The sequence below is a fragment of the Uloborus diversus genome, chromosome 4, assembly GCF_026930045.1.
Source record: "Uloborus diversus isolate 005 chromosome 4, Udiv.v.3.1, whole genome shotgun sequence".
Taxonomy (NCBI): domain Eukaryota; kingdom Metazoa; phylum Arthropoda; class Arachnida; order Araneae; family Uloboridae; genus Uloborus; species Uloborus diversus.
This window is the reverse complement of record NC_072734.1, coordinates 126,497,470-126,521,465: the sequence shown is the minus strand read 5'-3', so window position 1 is coordinate 126,521,465 and position 23,996 is coordinate 126,497,470. Positions and strand designations below refer to the sequence as shown.

Sequence of the window (23,996 nt, the reverse complement as noted above, 5' to 3'; positions counted from 1 at the left end):
TACTTTAAAATTAATTGATTTATTCTTAACTTTCATCATTTATGCAAATATAATCCTTGGGTGTCAACTGTGCTTGTATATAAACTTTAAATCGTTTGTTCTTCGTAAGGTTCCACAGTCGAGCGGTCTTGCGCGTCAGCAAAACCGCCGACTGTGGAAACTTTATGTCCCAGGTTCAAATCCCACCAGAAACATTTTTTTTTATTTCAAGAAAATAATAAATAAAATAAATAAATAAATAAAGTAAAATGAAAATATAAGGTCATAAAAAAGTCCGATAGATGGCGTCACCATCGTTTATCCATCGACAACCATCTTTATTTAAATTATTTTCCAAAATATTTTCCACATACATTTTTTTTCCACATACATTTCCAAAACAACTCTTAAAAAATAGATTCGCAATTAAGCACTTTTATCATTCATTATCACTAGATGGCGCCACCAGCAAATCTACTGAATTTAATTCACACTTTCACATAAGCTTTCTGTCATGACCCTAGCCTCCAATAGATGGCGCCACTACTGAATGTTATGCGTTTAAAGCTTTATTATCCTCCCCTATTAACTGCTTACTCTGGTCTGGTGGTTAGCATATCCGCGTTCGGAGCGAAAGGTCCCCGGTTCAAATCCCAGGGAGAGCATTTTAGAATATTACCCTCGTAAATAATTCAGAATAAATTCAATAAATAAATAAATTAATTAATTGAGTTAATTAAAAATAAGAATTTGCATAAGTTAGTATTTACTTTAATTAAGTAATTAAAATTAAGACAGGAAACAACGTGTTCTATGACGTACTACAAGATGGCGTCGTTGAAGCGTGACGTCATATATGACGTCATCATACCCTCGTGAAAGGCTTCAAGAAAAACAGTGACGTCATCCGAAAAATAGCCTCGTAAAAGACTTCAAGAAATTAATCACGTCATCCGAAAAATAACCTCGTAACAGACTTCAAGAAAATCAGTGACATCATCCTAAAAATACCCCCGTACAAGACTACAAGAAAAAATCCAAGATGGCGGAGGACCACGCCCCCTCAGGAATGTTGAGTTGTTTTCCTCCTTCTGCCCCTATAGTGGCCTACTTACTACTAATGTACTTATCTATTTTTCTATCTATCTATCTACTTATCTATCTATCCACATATATATATATATACTTATCTATCTAGTTACCTATCCATCTATCTATTTATCTATCTATATATCTATCTATATATCTACTTATCTATCTATCTATCAATTTATCTACTTATCTATCTATCTATCTATATATCTACTTATCTATCTATCTATCTACTTATCGATCTACTAATCTATATACTTATCTACTTATCTATTTATCTATATATCTATCTACTTATCTATCTATATATCTATCTATCTATCTACATATATACTTATCTATCTATCTATCAATTTATCTACTTATATATCTATTTATTTACTTAGCGATCGAATTGCCTACTTATCTATTTACTTATCTACTTATCTATATACTTATCTATCTACTTATCTTTCTATCAATCTGTCTATCTACCTAACTATCTACCTATTTATCTGTCTGTACATCTAAATATATCTACCAATCTATTATCCTAATCAGTCTATTTATCTATCTATCCACCTGCTTTTTTATCTATCTATCTATCTACCTATCTATCTATTAATCACTACCTATCTATTTATCTGTCAATAAATCTATCGATCTATCTATCTACCTACGAATTCTATCTCTATATTTATCTACCTATATATCTATTTACCTCTCATTTTTTATATATCTATCTCTATATCTTTCTCTATCTATCTATCTATATTCAAACATACATGCATATCTACCTATCTATTCTATCTTTGTATATATATTTCTATTTCTCTATCTCTCTATCTACCTATCTATCTATCAAGAGAGATAAAGATATAGAAAGATAGATGTAGGTAAGTAGGTTAATATACAGATTGAGATATAGATAGATTGAAGATAAAATTCAATAAAAAGTGCATCGTTTGCAAAGACAAAAATAAAGAAATTATAAAATATATAATGAAATACATAAATAAATAAGCATATAAAACTATCTGCATTACAAAAAAGTACGAAAATGAAAATATCTCAAAGAAACCTCAAAATCTTTTTAAATCAAAACAAATTTTGCCATTGTTCATTCACTGGGTTTTCGCAATTTTTCGTACCCAGTGACTTAACAACCCTCTACCTGAAAATCTACGCATTCTGCATTGACTGAAACAATTTAAATCCATAACCTAAATATGTATACATAATTTTTCTTTTGTAGAGTTAAAAATAAAATTTATCGATAAAAATAATATGTATCAAAATAATTGCTTGCACGAAAAAAGCCTTATTTTATTTTGAAAGAGAGAAAGAACGATTCACGGCCGTAAAAATTTAAAAATTTTTTCAGGAAAAAAATAAGTATCCAAAGTAACCAATCAGGTGTCAGATAGCTTAGAATATCAATAAAGAACGCTTATGTAGTGAATTTATTCAGAAATTTTTTTTTCGAAGCTTATTTTTTTTTTAAAAAATGACGCGCTGTTCATTCACTGGGTGGTGTTCACTCACTGGTCGGTCTACCCTACCAGTTAGCTTATTAATTAGTCGAAAAAATAAATTACGGTTATTTTTTTACAAAATTGTTTAAATTAGTATGATTCTTAATATAATATAGAAAAAAGTTCCGGAAAGCTTTCGAAATATAATGAAATTTTAAAGAGTGGAGTGCAGTACGATGTATTTCATTCGTGAAATTTCTATTTGTTATAAGTATTTTCATGAAAATTACAGACTCGGAGACGTACTATTTTAATCCATTTCTGTAAACTCAGCAGAGCAAACAAGAATTTTCACATTTGCAAACTTTGAGCGTACATGTAACTTTTTTTTTTTTGTACTTTGGTTTAAATTCTTCAAGAGAAACCAGGATTTAAGAAAATATTCAAGCCGTACTTTTTGATGATATCGCAGATTAAGCCCAAAAAAATTGTTGCGATTTCTTCTTTTTTCGAAGTTGATAAACCACCCAATTCCCGTTGGACATCTCCATCTAAAGTACATAACATGTTGTCAAAGTTGAATTTTGTGTTGAAAATATCAGCGTAGAACCTTAAAACGTATATTATTTTTGAAATACTGTAATTAAAATCAAAATGAACTGTAAATATTTCAGATATTGCAGATTGATGGGATAACAAGGTTCTGGTTGCCAGTAGTACTGTACTTGTAGCTTTTTGAGCACCAAAACGTTTGATGGTTCACTTTCATAAAAGAGCTTAATATCCCAAGATTATGAAAAAATGTACATTAGTTTGGATGTGCTTATTAATTTAAAAACAAAATGGATCCTTTCAGAGAAAAAAAATATAATTTTTAACATTCCACGAAGCCGTACTTGGTCAAAGCATAGCTTTTATTATGGAATTATAATAAGAAAATGTTCAGGAAATAGTTTTTCATTGAAATTGTACAATGTTACCCACATGATGTCCATATTGTTCGAAAAACTAATGAAAACGATTAATATCATTCATGTTGTTCAGTGTTGCGTGCCATTTTTATGTATTGTTTGTAGTCCGATGTTTCTTGAGCCACGTTTTAACATATGACTCTGAGTTCCAGTTACAGAAAGTTTAAGCAGTGTGGCGTTAAATTTAACACACGCGGTACTGTATGTCTTGGTAGGGTCAATTTAAACGCTTAAAAGTATTTGAAAAAAAAAATCTATCTTGAAATTCTACTTCTTTTTCTGTAAGAGTTAAGACTCCCGATATTAACAACCAGTTATAAATTATCAAAGACAATGTAACCAAAAACGAATGAAACGTTCACTGACACGTTCACTGCGCTATGACAGGTGACTCGGAGGTAGAATGACTTTGTTGTCACCGACGAATTAGGCTATCAATTAATCGATGTTTTGAATAATTCAATGGTTGTGTATAAGGGCATATGTTACATTGTATGGACCGAGGGGAAGGGTTATAAAAATTAAAGTAGGGTCAATGAGGCAGTGAGCAGCAAAGGGATGTAATTGTCAAAATCAAAAATTTGGAAATAACCAGTACAAAGGGCATGAGAACCTCTCCTCTGTTTAGCGGCAAGAGATGGTTCGAGAAGCTATGATGGGTGCCACTGTATAGTATGATTTAGAAAAAAGCTTCTAAGCAATCATGATTGCAGTGAACAGTTGGAGTTAAAGAAAGGCATATACGCTCATATTGGTCAGTGTAGTACCAACCTTTGCGTTGAGCAAGCTGAACTTTTGAAGAAGGGGATATGAGATTTTCATGGCTATTCTGACCACTGAATGAAATGCGTTTTGTTTTTTTCTTTTACTGTACAGTTTTAGAATTGTAATACATGCCTTCTAGACATGAATGAAATTTTTGTTTACTTACTGTGCGTAAGCACTCCGATGGTGTCGTCGAAGGTCATGGCCTTGATGTTGAGCGAAGCTAAAATAGCCTCCTTGTCCGCTAGAGTCGGATCATCGCTGCTCGGAATTTTGGCCGACAGGATGACGCACATGTCACACAGGTTGATGTTGACAGCGCGGAGGTCAGCGCGACTCAGCGGAGAACCCTGTCACAGAGAGAAAGAGAGAGAGAACTTTGGAGGTAATGATAACCCAGCATGAAAATAGGACTAAATGTAAAGTCCCAATGTTCTGAAAATGTGCATAGCAAATTGCTTAAAAGTGTTCCACAGCTGCACCATCGTCCATAAAAGGGGGCCGATGTGAAGATAATTTAAAAAATTTTAACAAGAAAACATATATTACTCTTGTTAAAAAATCAAGAATAAGATTCTAAGCGCAGGAGCTTACAAAAAATGTATAGAACTTATTTAAAAAATGGGACAAACAAAAAAAAAAGCGATCACTAAAATTAAACACCAGATTATTTTGTCAAGTGTGTTCTTCATTCGGGGCGCAATCGTAATTTCTTAAAAATTTTGATGTTCCTATAGTTGTTTTGGACTCGATGTACTTTTACGAAATATACAAAGAAGTAATTAAAATTTGAATATTTAACTGTTTGAAATTTTCGAAATCCTACAATTGTAGATACAATTGTTAGAGCGCAATTGTTTGTCTCTCACATCGTTTTTAAGTGCATAGTTAAAGTTTTCATACTTTTACTCAAACGTCAATGCTGGCTAAACTATCACTGCACCAGCAAATTTGTTTCCTCACCCTTATACAGGTATGTCTATGTATGAAAAAAAAAAGATTTTCAGTTGAATATGTTTACTTATACGAGTTCAGTTTAGTTTCTTGGGGTTGAATAACTATGGGATAGGCAAGGACTAGTAATAAGTGGACAAAAGAAATAGAAAGACAGACAGACTCACGTTGAGAATAGATATCTTGGGCAGATTCTGTAGCATCTTCCACTCTCTGCGTAGGTAATCGACATTGCCGACGATAACGACATGCTTCAGTTCGTGGTAGTGGAAATTAGAGGCGCGCAGGGGCATCACCAGATTGCGCAGTCCGATCAGGGGAGAATCTGGGTCCGCGAAGAGGCACACAACCACGTGACCGTTCAGGACGGTCATGGCCGCCTGATTCCGGTCCTACAAAAAAAAAAAAAAAAAAAAAAAAGAAAGAAAAGAAAACAGAGTACAAGTCAAGGACCCTGCTTGCATCAAAAACCTATTACAGTGGATGGGCGCTCTATGCATTCTTACCTAGAGTACTTACTATCTCTCATGGGATTTATACTAGCGTCGGCAGTCTTGTAGAAAGATACATTTTGCTGACTAGTTTCGGGTTCAAGTGGAGCTAATGTAGTATTTCGTTCATTGAGTGCAATGCGGAAAACTAGTATTCAAATCTTTTTTAAATTGAAACTACTTATGGTAAAATCTGCATGGTTGCTCAAATAGTATAATATAGGACTTCGTGTTGCGCTTTCTCAAGTCAGACGTGGTACATGATGTAATTGAGGATAGTTAGTGTTCTGTTTCACTACTTTCAAGTTTTCTATTTGGAATGTAAACGTTTTTAATCACGTTCATAATGACTTAATGGTCGCTAATATCTTTAAATCCCAAACAATAGGGCACCATCATAAATTCTGTTTATCAAAGATTTAAATCTCTCTTCACTTTGTTGTATGAACTTCCATTAGTATCAGACGAAATCGTCGATATAAAACCGGTGTTGGATATCAGACGACGACGTCAGATTTCCTAAGATGGACCTCTCAAAGCGCATGCTCTTGAAAAATGCTAAGTACAATGAACTGTTTGCTGAAGAAATTACGAGACTGGGAAATCCACAGTATACCAACGTAAGTGTTCAATATTGAGCCATATGAGTTGTGTGAAAAACCTGCTAAGCTGAGAGGAATGCTTTTTTTTTAATTTTTTTGTCGTGTGGTACGAAATGAATGAAACGAAAGGACAAGTTCTTACCAGGATGCAGTCTTCGAGGGATTTGGCCGGACACCAGTGGAACATCCCCGTCGAGTCGTACTTCATCTCGGTCTTCTCGAAGTCAAAATCCTTGGCCTGATCGTCAGCTAATCCGACCGAGAGAGGTCCTTCTTGCTTGCTGGACCCATTGGTGACACCGGCGCGGCTCGTCGGCCTGTCCATAGTCCGAGAGAGAGAGGAGAGAGAGAGAAAACTCGTACTGGTTGGGGTAGGGAAAGAAAGGGGACGAACGGGAATGAGGGAGCGATTCTGAGAGCTTCGTCCTGGACCGAGCGTCTATCCGCGAAGATGTCGTTCGTGGGCGTTCAGACCAACTTGGAACACAACCACTACTGGGAAGAAACCGACTTACCACAGATTTTGGCTTCAAGAGTACTTTGGATTCAGTCTTACTTTCCCAATTTGAAAAACTATTGCTGCAACCGCTCGTAAGTCCGCAACAAACATTATCACGGATAAAAAAAAAATAAATTGCTACGCAAACCTGTTGAAATAATTCAACTTCAAATGCAAAAGTGTTAGTTGAAAAACGTTTTGTGTATCAAAAAAAAAAAAAAAAACTGTTCTTCTCTTTCGTTTTAGTGAAATATTTGTACTTATAGAGCAAATATTCAAGCAAAGACAGCAACTAGTTCGACAAGTAAAGAAGTGTCCTTTGAAGCATTTTCAGAGCACATTTAAATGCTTCGATTGGTTATGAGTCTCAAAATGCCCAGTGAATTGGTTCCCATAGTGTAGAGGTTTAGCATGGAGTGATTAACCTACGACTTCATCGCATTCTTCTCAAGTGGCACCCGGAATAAAACCACAGTGTCTTCATATCAAACGTTTTATCATTTATTGTCAAAAGGCGACGCACAAATTTGAAAAGAGGAAGATGAAGGCCGTCTGTTGGCCGATAAAGTCGAGGGGTCACTTATCAGTAGATTTTTCTGGGGCGGAGTTAGGTGACACAATACTTTTCATGTAAAATAAAATAATCGATATTGATCATCCATTAAGTAATTTTTTTATCACTACTACTTTAAATAATTCGGCAAAAAGCAGTTATGTCGATGTTTTTATTTAAATTAAGGGTGGCCAACTCTCGGCACTCGTGCTACAGTGTGGTATTAACAGTAGCACGCGAAGCCTAATTGAAAAATTAAAAAAAACTTTAAAAGTTATTAAATAATATTTGAATATAGATTCCGAGATTATATCGCTGGCATATACTTGAATTCTTTACACTGATTGAATCTTTAACTGCCGTTTCCTTTCGGCAATGAAATTTCAATTCTCCAATTTGATTTTTCTTTTGCTACTAAATATTTATTTTTTCAACAGAGAGACGATCGAAAAATGCAGATTTATTGTGAAATTTTATGGAGTTAATTAATGTTATTCTTACTACTCTAATTGGTATATAATCAGTGGCGTACACAGGAATTTTTCAAGGGGGTCAAGGTTCGCATGACAACCATTCTCGTATCATACACAAATACGCAGCCAAGCATATTCTTTTCATTTTATCGACTGTCTGGAACAAAAAACACTTAAAAAAATATTGAGTAAATAAATAAGCCTTAATTAATAAAACAAATTATTTGTAACAAATACTTAGTTAAATTATCAGAAAGCACAGCAGTTTATGTGTTTGCTTTTTCTATGATTCAATAATTAAAAGAAAAGGTAAAGTCTTTGCAATTGACCGAGAATTTTCTTTCAAATCCAGAATGTTTTGTCTTTCATCTTCAAGCACGTTTTTCATGAAAGAAAATGATGTGACTTGTTTTCTTTTGCGATTTGTATCACTCATTTTTACAATATAATTTAAAAATAAGCTAAAAATCAAGATTTATTTATGCCACATCGAAGGAATACGCGCATTACATAGTCATGTTGAACACAGAAACATAATATACAAGTAATGAAAGAATTTCCTACTTTGTTGTCACGTGGACTTACCAGTACAAATGGTAAGATGACTACTGTATAAATAGGATTTCATAGCCAATTGAAACAAATTGGGGGTGATAGGGGGGATGGACTCTTTGAACCTCCTCTTGTGTGCGCCACTAGTATTTATACATCAGTTAGAAATTCCGTTGCGACATTTAATCGTGCCACCATGGTAGCCATAATGTGTAAATTTGAAATGTCTGGATAAGGCTAAATCCTAGTAGTTTCGATTATATACGCAAGATCCAAGCATTTTTAAGAAATGCCGAAGAAAATTCCGTGATGGTTACAGCACACTAATTAGGGGGATAATTAATAGTAGCTGTGGGAAAAATAACTAGTTCAGCGGTCTAGGTTGGGAAAATTAAAAGTGGCACACACATATTTTTTGGGGCACTCTTCTCAAAAAGGTTGGTCACCCCAATTCAAATGATTAAGAGTTAACATTCTTAGTCGGGTGCTATGCAGTATTTTGCTTCATTCTAGTAAAAATGGCATTTTAAAGAGAGATCTCTGAGATTTTTTGTTTTACTTAATGTTTTGTCAAAACGCTTCGTAGCAAAATCAAAATAAGAAAAATGGATGGAAAGCTTTTAAGAAAATCCCAGTCAAACATTTTTTGGAAGTTTACTTGAAAACATGCTGCACTGACAACGTCCAACTGAATTCAAAGCCAATATAGCTCTTAAAATATTGAGTTTGAACATCCCCCTTCAAGAAAATAAAAGTACTGCTGAAAATAATGCTGCTGAAAACAATATGCTGCAAGAAAATAATAAAATAAAAAACTCACTAGAGTCATCCTGCTTTCAACTTTAAATATAGCATTGTATTTCAATTGCAAATCGCAATTAATGATCCAAGATTATACTGTGGTCTCAACTTTCTGAAGTATAACATGAAAAAACAGCTTTTCATACATATTGTATGTCATTCATAATGGTTAACCAGATTGTGGATAGAAAACTGAAATATATTTAGGGAAACTATCCAGGAAGAATTTTCTGAAGTTCCAAAATTTAAAAGATACTTTCTAATGCCGTTAAGGTTTTTCTCCCTACTGGAGCTGTTCGGAGCATCATCTTCGGAAGCTATATCTACTCGAAAGTGAAGACTAGCACTCGGGATAGATTCCATTTTAAAAAAGGGTGACAGATTGAAGATGGGCCCTTTCTGCTCGCCTTTTTCGACGCTACTTTGGAAAAACTGCTGAACATATTATTTTGCATTTTTTTTTTAAACTTCCGCGTTTCCATCCCTATTTTGATATAATTTGAGCCTTCCTGACGCATGCGCAACTTTGTGGAAGGCTTCGGCAACAGAAAACAAAGTCAACAGCAAATGCTGTATACGCACGAACAACTCTGTTACCTCACAATGATTATGCCGTTACTTGGCGCCCTTGCAGTGCTGCATATTTGTTGACTCTGACAACTCCACGTACATTTAGCTGATCGCTACACTGGGTCAGTCATCAGAAACAGTCGCCACTAATGCTCATAATGGCACTTATGTTTGAAATGATACGCCATCAGTACGTTCCCGACACGGTGTATTGAAGAATGCTGAATTTACTATTATTTTCGAAAAACGAATGCCCATACGTCTTGCTCAAATCATTCATAATTCAGTCACGTTGGTGTGTGTACGAATTCTGAATTGAAACATTTTTTTGAGAATGACCCCCGTACTAATTGGTGATTTCCATATTCTTGAAGCTGTTGAAGGAAGTTCTAACAATGCTAAGACACACATTCTCACATCATTCCAAAGTAATGAAGTACACAGCTTCATTACTTTGGAGCGATGTTTCTCTTTCTCATAAAAATAAATGCTACTCTGCAAAACATAGGCACATTTCTTTTTTGCTATGCTTAGACCCGGTTTAGAAATGTAGATACGGTATGCCCAACACATCTGCAGAGTCGCTTTTGAACTGCACAACTAAAGAAAGAGCTGTAGATACAATCGCGAATCTTTTTATTATTGTATATGCTTGGCTATGATTGTAAACAAGTGATATTCAGTTTTCATTTTACTCAGGCCACATATGCACGACTAATAATTGACAGAGGCAAGAACCTAAATTTTAATGAAAATTAAGTTGGGGTATTACTTTTTCTTTTAGACAATATAGCTTAATTCATTTAACAAATAGTTCTTTCCTTGTCTTTGAAGACTTTGGCAAAGAATTTTCGGACCCAGAGCTAGATAGCTCTTAGAACGGGCCTTATGGTAAATCAAGCCTTAGCTTGGTCAGACGGAGACACAGTTCTATAGATGTTGCATTTATATATCTGTTAACAAACTCACATGAAATTTGTTTAAAAAAGTTCAAAATGTTAAGCTAGAATCACATCTTCACTTAAAAAGTTTGAAAGGAAGACACAATGGTTTTGCGTTCTGTAACTACCAATTTGTTTGCCAGACTTTTTGCCAGGAAATTTTTCTCGGAATCGCCACCTCTAGAGATACGTCCGTCTCTGTCAATCTGCAGTTTGAAAGAAAAGCAAACAGCCATCAAGGGATTCACATCCAGGCTATGAACAGATCGAAAATGGTTTTTCATGCATTCAAAAAAGTGCTTTTCAAACAGGGGATCAAAGGAATGAAACACCGATTAACAAAATTGAGAGTCAAGGAAGGAAAAGAGATGAATTTCGAAATTCATAGCAACTATTTTAAAGAGGCATAGGAAATGATCAGCCATGGGACCAGTTTGTAAACGATGTGACGTGAATGAACGTAACCGGGCGGTAGACAAGAATTTCATAAAAAGAAATGAAAAGTTTCGCAATTTGTGCTCAGAGTTATTTTTATTTATTTTTATTTTTTTCTTTCATGAACGAAATCTTTTCAGAGTTTTTGCGCCTTTCGCGACTATCCTAAGCAACAACGTTTTGGGAAAATTTTGTTGAATTAACTTTTTCCCCATTGCTTTTCCCAAAAATTTGTTCTGGATTGTTTTCTGCGAATCAAAGTTCTTCGCAGAGAATGATGTTCCTTTCCCTTCAGGAAACAGAGTTCAGGTGATCGTAGCAAACCAATCGCGAATTATTTTCATGGAACTCAACCGAAAACAACGGTTTTAAATGTCAAGTCCGATCTTCTTCTTCTTCTTCTTCTTCTTTTTGCCAATCCTTCTAATTTGAATCATATCAGATCCATATGTTCATTCGTCTCTTCCAAACTCATATTAGGTCTTTTCAGCAGATCCTTTCTGTTGAAGTCAGTGTAACTAAAAAGCTGTGGTTCTGTGGCTTCACTGATTGAAGTAATTTCCATTGGTTGAGGCAGCTGAACCTTTTCAGTATCAAAATCAACTTTTTAATTTTTACAACGAACAGAATTCTGGATAAAAATAATTAAAAGAAGGCTCAAATGGAAACTTTTTATTATTAAAAAATAATGATAAAAATTAGTCCAGAAAAAGACACAAAGTCAACCTGCCAATAAACTTGGCATTGCAATGAAGATTCTTGAAATGAAGAGGTTAAGATTTACAGCTTCGAAAACTAGGAAGGAATGGTGTGAAAACTGTTGAAAAGCACAGATTCGAATGAAGATAACCTTATAAATTTAATCTAAACTCCGAATTGGGATATTTCTTTCAAATGATTGCCAACCTATAGGCCAGAACCCGATTTCAAATCAAGTCACAGTTCCTGGAATGAAGAATCCGTTTTTGGCATTGCCTCAGTAGAAAAGGCCACACGAATAACTGCCGCCCTGACTTAAGATTAAGGATTGATATAAGGGCGCATAAAATATGAATGGTACTCTTATGCTTCGCTTGCCAGACGATTGAATGAGCTCAATAATTACATCGTGATCTTCCATAAGTTCTTGTATAATACGCTCAAATTATTGATGGCTCAATTCACTGATAGAAATTTGTACGAACCAAATCATCACTGTCTTAATTCATTACGCTATTTCCAAATGAATGCTAATAGAATAGTTCACAACATTTAAAATATTTTTTCCTCGTGAAACATTTTACTCTATAATAGTGAATTAGAAAATAACAAAAATTAAAATTGTTGATAAAATCTTTTTCACTTTCCATAAATATAAATATGTAATAAAAAAATCTTAAGACCTCGGAGATTTTGTACGCTATGAACTAAAGTACCGATGAATCAACATTAAGAACCTATTTTGGTAAGGTGAGTAGACATCAAACTTTCCAAATAAAATTTATCCTTACAAAACATTATATCCTGGCTATGCTTGTGAATTTTGATATCAAAAGAGTTGTGGAAGACAAAATGCTGAGTTATTTTAAGCTTTATTATTGTTCACTAAAAATTAAAGGCAGAGAAGGTCGCTACCTTATATAGTACCCAATTTCCCAAATTAGACGGCAGTCATTTGGTATGGACTTTGAATCGCATAAAAAGTGTTGACTATAATGTAGTTCAACATTTTCTATGAGATTGGATCAAAAAATATTTTGGCGGAGTTCTCGACGAAGTTGCAATCTTTCGCTTCCTATGACTGGTAATTGAAAAAATAAATAAATGTAGAAGTTGCCGTAAGATATGCTGAATTGAATCCTAGTGTCATGAAACAAAATAAAAGGTTTTCCTGGAGAAAGTGCATATGATTTTAAAATTTCGATTTAGGTAAAGCTTTAGTTTTAGTACCATTCAAACGAACGTAATGCGGGAGGAAATAGTCCGGTGTCATGTTTTCAAACTAAATGTTTTTTAAGCGATCTGGAATCGCTCCATGATTTGTGATTGCAATGCTTCATTAAGAGTCTGACATTTTGAAATTCCGTTGTCACTAAAGAGAAAGGGGGACATGAAAGGACAAATAATGTTGAGCTAACAACAAACATTTAATACTAGACTAAATTTCTAGTTAAAAAGGGTTTAGTTTGTAGACATAAAAATTATCAATATTTTTATCAAAGGATATAAGTAATTTTAATAACATTTTAGAAAATAAATTAATAGATGGAACCACCACATTGACATTAGCTGTTGACTTCAATAATCTACGGTGACGTGACAGACTTGACTGTACACTGACAAAAAGTCAACTGCTTCCTTTCTTTTTTTAAATCTTTCAGCCGAGCATTAAGTTAAATAATAAAAACTACATAACAAAGATTTCTCGCAACAAAGGTTACTTTGCATTGAATACGGTACATAATAACTTTGTCGTCAAGTATAATTTTATATTCTTTGAGTATATTTACAACAGAGAAACTTTTAAGCATTGTGTGCAGAATGCATTTGTGAAAGTATCAAGTGTTGCAATTGTGTGAACGCTAAGTGAGGCAGTTACCATTCTTATCTTCTGCGAGCCATCAATCTAAAAATGAGTGTAGACATCCGCCCATGTAGAAGGAAAGAAAGATTGAACTCGTCGATCGCCCCCCGCATGAGCAATCTAAGAAAATATGAAATGGAAGCATGACACAGCCATGAAACTAATGATGCATGTCAACGGGTGAATGTTGAGAAACAAAAATGGAAAAGAAGCATTCACTGAGAGGTTCTGCAGGAACGATGTCAGTTTGAGGGCGGGAAAATGGGAAAGAATCGGTCGGCAGAAAAGTGTGAAGTGACGGGAAATTCACGCACTGCCCACCCAGCTACTACGGTGATTTACTACAGCAGCCTTTCCCAACCCTTTACTTCTGATTTTCTGGCATGCACTGGGATGCCGCTCTAACATGAGCTCACGTTATGTCCGATTTTAAGGCAGTTAAAGCCAAAGCGACAAATCGGTAAGAACTAAGTATGACTTTTCATATAACAGACCACATAAACATTGCATCACCACGAGCAAAATACAAGACAATCGATTGATAAAAATTCTTTAAAAAAAGATAAATAGACGCACTTTTTTTAGGATGTGCCCACATGTGAAAGAGTCAAATATCGGAGTGGTTGGAAATTTGCTGAAAATATGGAAAAACGCAGGTTTATGGAGACCATGAAACTCAAGCACAACCTATGATGAACGACGGTAAATTTAGCGCTATCAAAAATAACATCTAATTCAATTGGTGTTCCTTCTATAAAGATGAATGTTTCAATTTTCTCCTCTAATTTTCTATGTCATAACTTATGGCGATGCAATGTATCTGTAGTTCAGCTAGTATAGCAAACATTGGGCACATTTGTTGCCTCATATAAGTCAACAATTGCTTTTACGTCCTCTATTACCTAAATAATACCAAAGCAGAATTTTAAACAGAGAGCTCCGATGAGGCAATTAGTTTCAGTGTAGCATTTAGAATGTGTTAAGATGCATCACTAACGTCCGTATTGACCAAACTATTTGACTCTCGGCCTCACAGCCTAATTGCTAGTCGAAGCTTTCTTCAACCAATAAGAAGGCCTCAATCTGCTGCTCAGTTACCTAACCGAGGGCCTAGTAGTTTGGTGAATTTGGCATTAGTGTACTGATTTAAATTGTTCTTGCAAAATACTGTTTCATAATTTTAAGCTTTTTCTGTCATGCTTTGTTGAAATCCAAAAATGGAACTTTTCTTGGCAGGTTGGGAAATGCTACCCCTACACTACAAACTTCGAGCGGGAAAGTTTTGAAATTATAAGCGCTGCCGGGAGAAGCCTAAAAGAGGCTGCGCAACAATCACAACGACTCACTATTTAACTTTACGAAAAAATCTAGTTAATCAAAATGAGAAACTGCAAGAAAATTTTTTTTTATCATGTTGAATCCAAATGGATTGAATTTTATAGGTAGTTAAACTTTCAATTTCAAGCATCATTTCAATTTAGGATTCTAAACCATGCAATAAGGAGGAGAGGATCTTCGCTATGCACACCAGGTCTTAAACAAAGCATTCAGCAAATAGTATCGGAGGCTCGAAACCATAATTTTTCAAGACATGAATAGTTACCTCCAAAGAAAGGTTCAAACATTACAGAATTCTAAGTCAATTTTTACTTAGTTTTATGTAGGGAAGAAGCAATTTGTTAAACAATGATTTCTCATTCAGTTGCATCATGATGCTTCACATCCAACTTGAAGCGTCACGCGATAATGTTAAGCAATGCAAGTGACTCTCCTCTTTACTTCATGTGCTAAACGAGTTTTCGTGAATCAAGTTCGTGGCTCTACTGCGGCTGAATGGCGATGCATTTGATTGATCAAGAAAATGAGACCTTAAGCAAACTCATTTCAAATTTTACTCTCTCAAGTAATATTAAAGCGCAAAAACCGGCCACTTTGAGTTTAGGGTGATTGGCTGCGCATCGAGAGAACACTGCTTGGCGTGCAATTGATGTCCTTTGGCGCCAGCAAGCACCGAGTGAGTGCTCGTGCACAGTTTTGACTCCTCTCTCTTTCCTGCATCGGCAACTTTTCTCACTTTCGTTGTGACGGTGCACAAAAGAGAAGCATCATGCAGTGGTGCCGAAATCATGCTCATGCAGCGCGTGCCATACAACTTCATGCAGAGTAAAAATCAAAACGGATGGAAGGAGACCAGCATGCGTGGGATGGGGAGGGGGTCTCGACGAAGAAGAATAATCTGTTTGGAACGTGCCATTACTTTCTGAAAACCTAAAATCATTAGTTTTGAAAGAAAATAAAGTTTTACTTCCTTTTTTGCTCAAGTACTACATCTCTGATTGGACGTTGGATATAGCTAGGATTCTCTCCCTAACTGCATTATGTTTTCTTCTTAATTAATAACCGTAAAGGTTTTGTGGTTTTTACTCAGGTTGTCACTGCACCTTTGCGTCGGCGTCTCTATTTTAGCAAGTACTTTCTGCAAAATGTTTCTTAGAAAATTTGAACTGAGAAGCGGAAGTCTCTTGTCGATGTAATGTGTCAAACGGAATTTCGAACGAAAAGGTCAACTGTTCTGTAATTTAAAAATTTTACAGACAATATTGGCGATAAATCAGTGTCCTTACTTATATGCTTTGCTCAACGCTTTATTCGATAGGAAATTGTTCAACTGTTTGTTGATAATAGTTTTCACATTTTATATGTTTCGTAAGCAATCTGTTTCACTAATTTAGTGCATTGAAACAATTTATTTCAGTCTAAGTCAGATTCTGTATTAACGAGTACTGCACTTGTTCCTCCACGAAATGTTCAACTTTTTGAACAGACTAATAGCTAAACTAGCAATCTTCATAAATGCACGAAGAAAAAAAATTATGCATAAGAATATTCACTAGTGTCCATAAATTGAGCTAATAGTCCATAAACTTTATCAATTTTAATGTTATAGCCACTCGAAACTCTTGTAGTATTTTCATACCAATTTTCTTTTGCTTCGTTCATAAAATGAAAAATATATCCTCTTTCTTGAAGAAACTTATTATATTCATCATGATTGCTTTAGAGTTACCAGCATTTTCATCTTGCTTATGTGAAACAAAACGAGTTTTCTCTCATAAATGTATCAAATTCTTCGTTCAAAAATGTTTATCTAACCTTGCTTCCCAAGAAAGAAGTAAGCATTAAATATTGACATTAAAACCATTGATGCAGTTATCAGCTAGATCGTCACTTCTGTTGACAAGTCACAATTGAGTAGAAGTGAGCTTTACGAGGAAACGAGGGTCCTTTATCCTCAAAAAATAAGCCGATTTTAGTGTTGAAATTACTTTGGAGGAAATTGAAAATGAATACTTTCTATACCAAATTCCTTCGAGTACGTTTCAATACCAGTTAAAGGGCTTAGTTCTACCACTTTTCATTAGGTATAGTATCTGATTTGTAATTGCATCCAGAATGAATTTACAAGTTTTATTTTTTTGTTATGGTTACCATAGTACAGCTGGGACATCCAAACCCATGCAGATGGTGGCGCATACTTGGCGTTAGTTTTGTTATACGTACCATACGTCGTGCAGAGGGCAATTTTTACTTCATTTATCTATTTTTTCACGAACCGTAGTAGATCAATTCTTGGTTTCGCATCCTTTTCAAACAAACTGTTGGGAAGTTTTGCCGCGGCATGTCTTTCTGTGCCGTCGAATATAAAGTAATGGCATCTGCTCCTCAAGAGTTTCTTTTTCGGGGGACAACAACACGACAATACAAGAGGAATAAGTAAGAAACAAGTCAATACGATGGTCGCGCCTACGGAAGAGAAAAGGATCTTATTCTGCCGTTCCCTGCACGGAAAATGACCGTTCCCGAAGAAGGCAGGTCCGTCCCTCTTGTCTTCCGTTGGCGGCTCAAGAATAGGATGAAGAGAGAGAGAAGTAGAAAGGCATACATGAGTTTTTTCACTTCATAGGCTAGGTGTAAGCCAGCGAATGTGTCGTCGGTCCGGGCGCCGTGCGTTGTGTTAGCCAGCGGGCTGGAAAAGAAACAGGAAATAGGGGCCAGAAGTGATCACAGGTGGTGCAACACAACACACACACGCGCAAAACACACACACGCGCGCGCGCCACGCGACGCTGTGAGGTGCTGGCGACAAAGACAAGCAGAAGCGACCCTTTCGTCTGTTCCGGGAAGATTTTCATGAAATCGGAATTTCACAAAGATTGTGGTTGGACACACCCAGCCCCCTCCGGTTGTGGGGTACCCTCACAAATCGAAAACGAGGATGGGAACTTCATTAAACAAACTACTACATACTTAACGCTGAGAATTTGTTTTCATAAAAATACTTCTAAGAATTTCCCATTTGGCATGGTAAAACTTTTAAACAGCACAATATTGATTAAGGCATTTGTAATTTCGATTGACACTGTTGAACTTCTGAAACTCTTTCGGATCATGGAAGTAGTCCGTATAAACAGCTTTACAAAATATTTCTCGTTAAAATGCCAGAAGCGGTTTAGTAACTCATCGAGATCAAGAAGACCTCTGTGTGTTTCCCAAAGTCAGTATTGTTTTCTCAAAAATGTCTCAATTAAAAATATATTCAATTTATTCTGAAGAAGATTTGACTATGTCAACATTCATGTTGAACTGTGCATCTTTCAGAAGGCGTATTCATTTGTCAAAAGTTGCAGAATTTAAAAAAAAGAAAGAAAAGCAACGCACATTTTCGAATTTCAGAGTATTTCTAACGAAAGTTTTATCCTTGTTGCATGTTTCTTGGACTTGAAATAACAATTATAAGTAGTTTTTCTCCGTACTTAGTTTTAAATACTGACGTTAAATCTACTAAATAGTGAGTAAGTAGTTCCTGTATTTTCCAGATGAAGTCCAAATTTCTATGTCGTTTCAATGAGTTCAATGTCGTTTTAGATATTTAAACTACTTTTCATAATCGTTTACTACTTGAATCTCAGGCAGTTAATTGCTTAAAAATAGTTTACTTAATTCGAGTAGCAGAACAGAAGGAAGTCATCTACATTTCTACCATGACTTTGTTCGGAAAATTTAAACATAATGTCATTTCAATCGGGTTCTGATGACCAAATAAGCAATGAATGCTCAATATAAATGAAGGATTAGTTGATTAAATCGTCATCAAGTAATGAAAACCTTAAACCACTTATTAAAATAAGCAATCATAATAAATATCTACTTTAAATACTACGGATTAATTTCATTTACGAGGCACATGGAAGAAAAAACAGCTCCATGAAATTGTGAAATTCAAATACATTTCGTGAAGAATTGTATAATAAAAAAATATTTGTTAAAAAAAATGACTAACTTACTGAACAGAATTCAATGAGAAAAACGTGAAATAAATAAACTACTCGTATGTTCTTCTGACTCTCATAAAGCTATAGTTTACTCTCACTTTGTTATAAATTGAGAAAAAGTATGTATTGTAATTGAATGATTGTCGCAACCGTACAGGCATTGAAGAGTTTGAAAAGAAAACATTAAAATGTAGTTGGGTACCTTGGGGGTTATTGTTGGAGCATACAAAATAGTTCAGATGCTGGAAGGGGAGCTTGCTATTAAAATCACAAAACTATTTAGTAGTGCGCAATAGTTTCCGGTTCTTTGATCTAGTTTTTTGGTGAGTTGGGTTTTTGAGTTGTTTCAGAGTAAAATAAACACGTTTTTCTTTTTTTTTCCCCCAAACGTGTAGCTAATTTTCTTCTACCACGTTAGGTTTTTTCTCTATAGAGTATGTAAGAATGTGATACCACTTTTCGTGGGATAGTGCGTATCACAGGAAGTCCTACTGCTCTGCTATTGGCTGGAATAAAATTGAAAAAGTCATTTTTTCCCACTAAAAATATTGTTTCTTTGCTTGCAAGAAATTTTAATTTCCTCTCTTTCCACTGCAAAACATTAAAGGATTAGTAAGAAATGTATAGTTATTCCGTGCAAATCAGTAAAACAAAAAGGTATTTTTTATATTGTGCATGAAAGTTTAAATGATTGTTGCTCACCATAAAATCTTTTTTTTTGTGTGTGTGTGTGTTCAAAATTTTTTAAAAAATGTCATTTTGTAATTTGGTCTCTCTGATCTCTGTGCAGCTTAAAAACTTGACATGAGGAGCTGAAACTAAGATCATATTTGGACTATCAGGTGCCAAAAGTTAGTCAAAAACAAGGCACAGATCTAAATCATCCAAATCACTATTCCCCAGAGTTATTAAAATAAAGAGCGTAAAACTATCTACAAAAAGTAATTTCATTTCAAATACTTTAAAGTTGAATTGCGGATGAATTTTAAAATTCGTAAATTTTTGAAAGTTACTAATTTAATTTTTAATTTGGCTCCATGCGGAAACCTACATTTCAGCGGCCTTTGGCATGTTTTTGGAATGTTTTTATTTGTTTAAACCGTTAAATGGGAAGACGTGAGGGGGACACTTGGTAACGCGACTCCAAATGAAATTTCCCCCAATTTGTAGCCCACAAACGACTAATCAAAAAAAAAAAAAAAAGAGGCTGTGGTAGTTCTACTCAAAAATGGAAACGATCGTGTTTAGAACGGTGTGAAAAGGGGTGGAAGATGCGTTAGACGAACGGCTGGAATTGACGGAAGAAGGTAACCTGTCACAGCACCTCAATGGCAGCACAATATTTGCAAATGAAATTCCCATTTCATGGGTTGTTGTTAATACAGAGTCCACACACACGCACACGAACAGAAAAGCGTGGAACCACAAATTCAGTTCTGATCATGCAGGCTTTTTATCGCGAATGCCAAGCCACAAATCCAGTCAACAAAATTTGCCGCACGTTTCTTTCAGATGACCGAGATGGACGTGGGATTACAAGAAAACACTCTCACAGATTTTTTTCCCCTGCTTCTGTCTGGGCTGAAAAACAGAATGAGTGAGGAGTGGAAATTGTCCAACGTGATGTTCTGCCATGCTCTATTAATGTTGTAAGTTATTGTGATGGAGAGATAGATTATTGATCAAGTTTTTGCTACAGACGTTCATTCATTGACGATTTTCAAGCTAGCGTATAGTAAAAACGATTTAGATTCTAAAATATTTTGTTTCAATCAAGAATAAACTGAGCCACTTATGATTGTTTTTTCATAAATCATTACACATTACCATCACGAAGGGATAGATTGTATAGAAAAGTAGATGACTCTGAAAAAGTTGATAAAATTTCTGCAATGCTCTTATGAATATATGCATTGTACACTGACCACAGATATATTATGCAAAGCTCTCGTTTGGTTGAGGCACACAGAGCTAGCTATTTCCGCTGTAAAGTGTTGATATAATATCGATGCTTAAGCACTTATTTTCAAAAAACTTTCCACTCCACTGTCTGATTAGATTTAGCACTGTTGATGTCAAATCAAACTCATATTTCTGAAAACAATTAGTTTAATATTACTACAATGGATTTTTAACGCTATCGCTTGAAATTGAAATGAAGCAATGTCATTGGACCTGAGAACAAAGCTAGTATGAGTTCTGTTAGAAAAGTATCAAATCTCTTTTTTTCCTCTGGAAACCTGACAAATCAAGCGCGCTTGTATGAATTGACCTTGAACTTCTGTGCACAGGCGTGCATTTCTTCCAGTCTGCCTGTGGCGTCCGTCGCTGCCAAGCAACGTTTGATTGACGCATTGTGTAGTGCTCTGTACGGGTTTTTTGCTTATAAAGAAAACAGTGCAACGACTGGAACAGAGCTACTGCATCGATCTTTGACACAAACTGGACGACAAACCTTGTGTGGTTCAATAGACTCCTTACTTTCCTGATATGGCCCCTACAACTTCTGACAATTCGCCAAAACCTAGAGGGCATTCAAAGAAATAAGGCAAGAGAGGAAATTATGGCTGCAACGACTGCCAAGCTTAACTTCATTCCGAAACTGCCTTCTCAGAATGCTTTAAATAATGAGAGCACTGCTCAGGGAAGTGTTTGGAATCCCAAGGAGGCTACTTTGAGGGTGATTAGGTTCCCAACGCTCCAGATAAGCCTTTTTTTTCTTCGGACAAAGGTCAGATAATTTTCTAACAGATCTTATACTGCAAACACCATTACGCATGGAACTACTAAATGCATGCCATTTGAATAAATTCCTTTAAGATTGCAATAGTTACTCTTTGCCAAAGGATTGCAATCTAGATTATGACTTGAAAGCTAGATAGGAACTCTGTGTAGATTTTATAATCCGGAAGAAATTAATGGTTTGCTCATTGTATTCTGAAGCAGGTCTGTAAACTGAAGTAATGGCCTGCTTTAAAAGCGTATGCAGTACCTTTAAATTGCTGGTAATACCGAGTCACTACAGCAGATTGAGATAAAAACAATCTTTAACCAAGAAAAAAGCAAGGAAACAAATTGTTTACTCAAACTCTGTCGACCGAACACTTTTAATACATGACAGGAAATTTTCTCCAGAGTAGTGAAGAAAAAATTTCCTTTTTGGACGCGTTGTACTATGATAATTTAATGATAACGTTTCCTGGGTGTACTCTACAAAGGTCTTAAACAGTTAAATGAGATACAACTCCTGAAACAAAGAAATAAGATCGATATCTTTCTTGAAGCCAACAGTCGGGAAATTAAGCTTTCACTTGAAAGAGATTCCCCTTTTTGTGTGCGTATTCTGAACCAAGTGATTCAGAAAGCAACTCATGCAGCATTTCTGTTTGCTATCACATTCAAATGCTTCTTTTTCCCAATCGGTTTATGCCTCACGCTGTAGCTTTTGACTGGATTTGAGGGTCGGATTCGCCCATGCAGGCCGCAGCACACAGACACGCCCGGGATACTCACCTGGGAAAGAGGGTAGCGCCACCCGAATTGGGCACCGAGCTGTTAGGCGCCGGCGACGTGAGAAGGGGTGTCGAAGGGTTGGCTCGCGGTGCCTTCAGTGCACCGCTGGAGGGCGTGGTTCTTTGACGAGGGGTAGAACCGGTGGTAATAGCCTGTCGGTGCGGTACCACACCATGGCGGCCGCCCACCACGTTGCCCACTGAAAAACGAAACAAACTGTATCAGTACTTGTACTTCGTATCATTTCTTTTAAATGAAGCATAACTTTATTTTTCAACAAAAGGAAGGACATATAAGGCAAACAAGTCAAAATAGTCTTTCATTCGCACCATTGCTTATTTTTCTCTAGTTTAAAGATTTATTAGGGAAGCATGCTTGGTGACTTTTCAAGTAAAATCGAAATGAGTAAAAAGAATATATATTGAAGCCCAGTGGCTCAGTGGTAGCGCTTCGCACTTCCACGCCGCTATGCCCGGGTTCTATCCCCAGGTCGGGCGTTGTCGACTCAGCCGTTCATCCCTTTAGTGGGTCGATAAAACGAGAACCAAGCGTACTTGGGAACTAAACCCTGTGGGTTCCGTGTTATTCTGACCACTTAACCGGAACATCTGCCTTGCACCCCAGAGCCCTTGGTCAGATACACTGAGATGGGTACAGTAGACCTTGGCCCCCATGGGCTGTCGTGCCACTGGGTTTAGTATGGTTTTTAGAAAAGAATAATGGAGACATAACGTGAAATGCTTCTGCAATTCGTTTATCGTCGGCTATGCGCAAGATATGCCCCTGGGAGCTATAGATAACCAGTCGCATAAAATCAAAACTGTGCTATTACGGAGGGAAGATTTCAAATGACACTCAACCAGAGATTGTTGGCTGAAGTACTCGTGAGAGTGTCCCTCAAATCGTGCTCTGACTATCTATATACGATAGAGGGGAAGTATTTCTGTAACACTTCCTTCTCTTTCTTAGTTTTTTACTGTTTTAACGTCACACTTCCAGTGAAACAAAATCTAATGTTGATATTTGTACATTGTACAAACATACATACACTCTAGAGACTCCCGTTACTTGTTACGATCACCGTTAGGATTGAAATGGTTTGATGTATCTCTGAGGAGATGTACATTGAACAGGATTGCAACGCACTAGAGCAAAACGCTCAAACTGAAAGTTCCAGTAGAGGGATGGGGGGGGGGGGAATGAAATGGAAGTAGAGAAAAGAATCCCACCCGTCATATTATGACTGGTGATTTTCTGGATTAGGTAATACGAGGCATATCCATAAAAAAAGAAACGGTCACTTGCATGCGGTGATAAAGATCTGGTTATTATGGCAAATTTGCACCCAAATACTCATCATAAAGATTAAATTTAAAGTGTATGCCTTTAAGGTATTTTTATTTCTTATCAATCTTAAATGATATAGATTAGTGATCTGGAAATTTTGTATTCTGA

General features: G+C 35.9%; 1 protein-coding gene across 1 annotated transcript in view; it reads right to left on the bottom strand.

Moving 5' to 3' along the window:
• The window catches only part of LOC129221512 (calcium-activated potassium channel slowpoke-like), a 114,471-nt gene that overhangs the window by 31,904 nt on the left and 58,571 nt on the right, over positions 1-23,996 (bottom strand). Inside the window, exons 18-22 of the mRNA XM_054856003.1 lie at positions 22,542-22,740; positions 17,639-17,722; positions 6,451-6,670; positions 5,383-5,607; positions 4,428-4,611 (exon numbers count right to left, since the gene is read on the bottom strand). Of these exons, the coding sequence (XP_054711978.1) occupies positions 4,428-4,611; positions 5,383-5,607; positions 6,451-6,670; positions 17,639-17,722; positions 22,542-22,740 (912 nt within the window). The remainder of the gene's footprint in view (positions 1-4,427; positions 4,612-5,382; positions 5,608-6,450; positions 6,671-17,638; positions 17,723-22,541; positions 22,741-23,996) is intronic.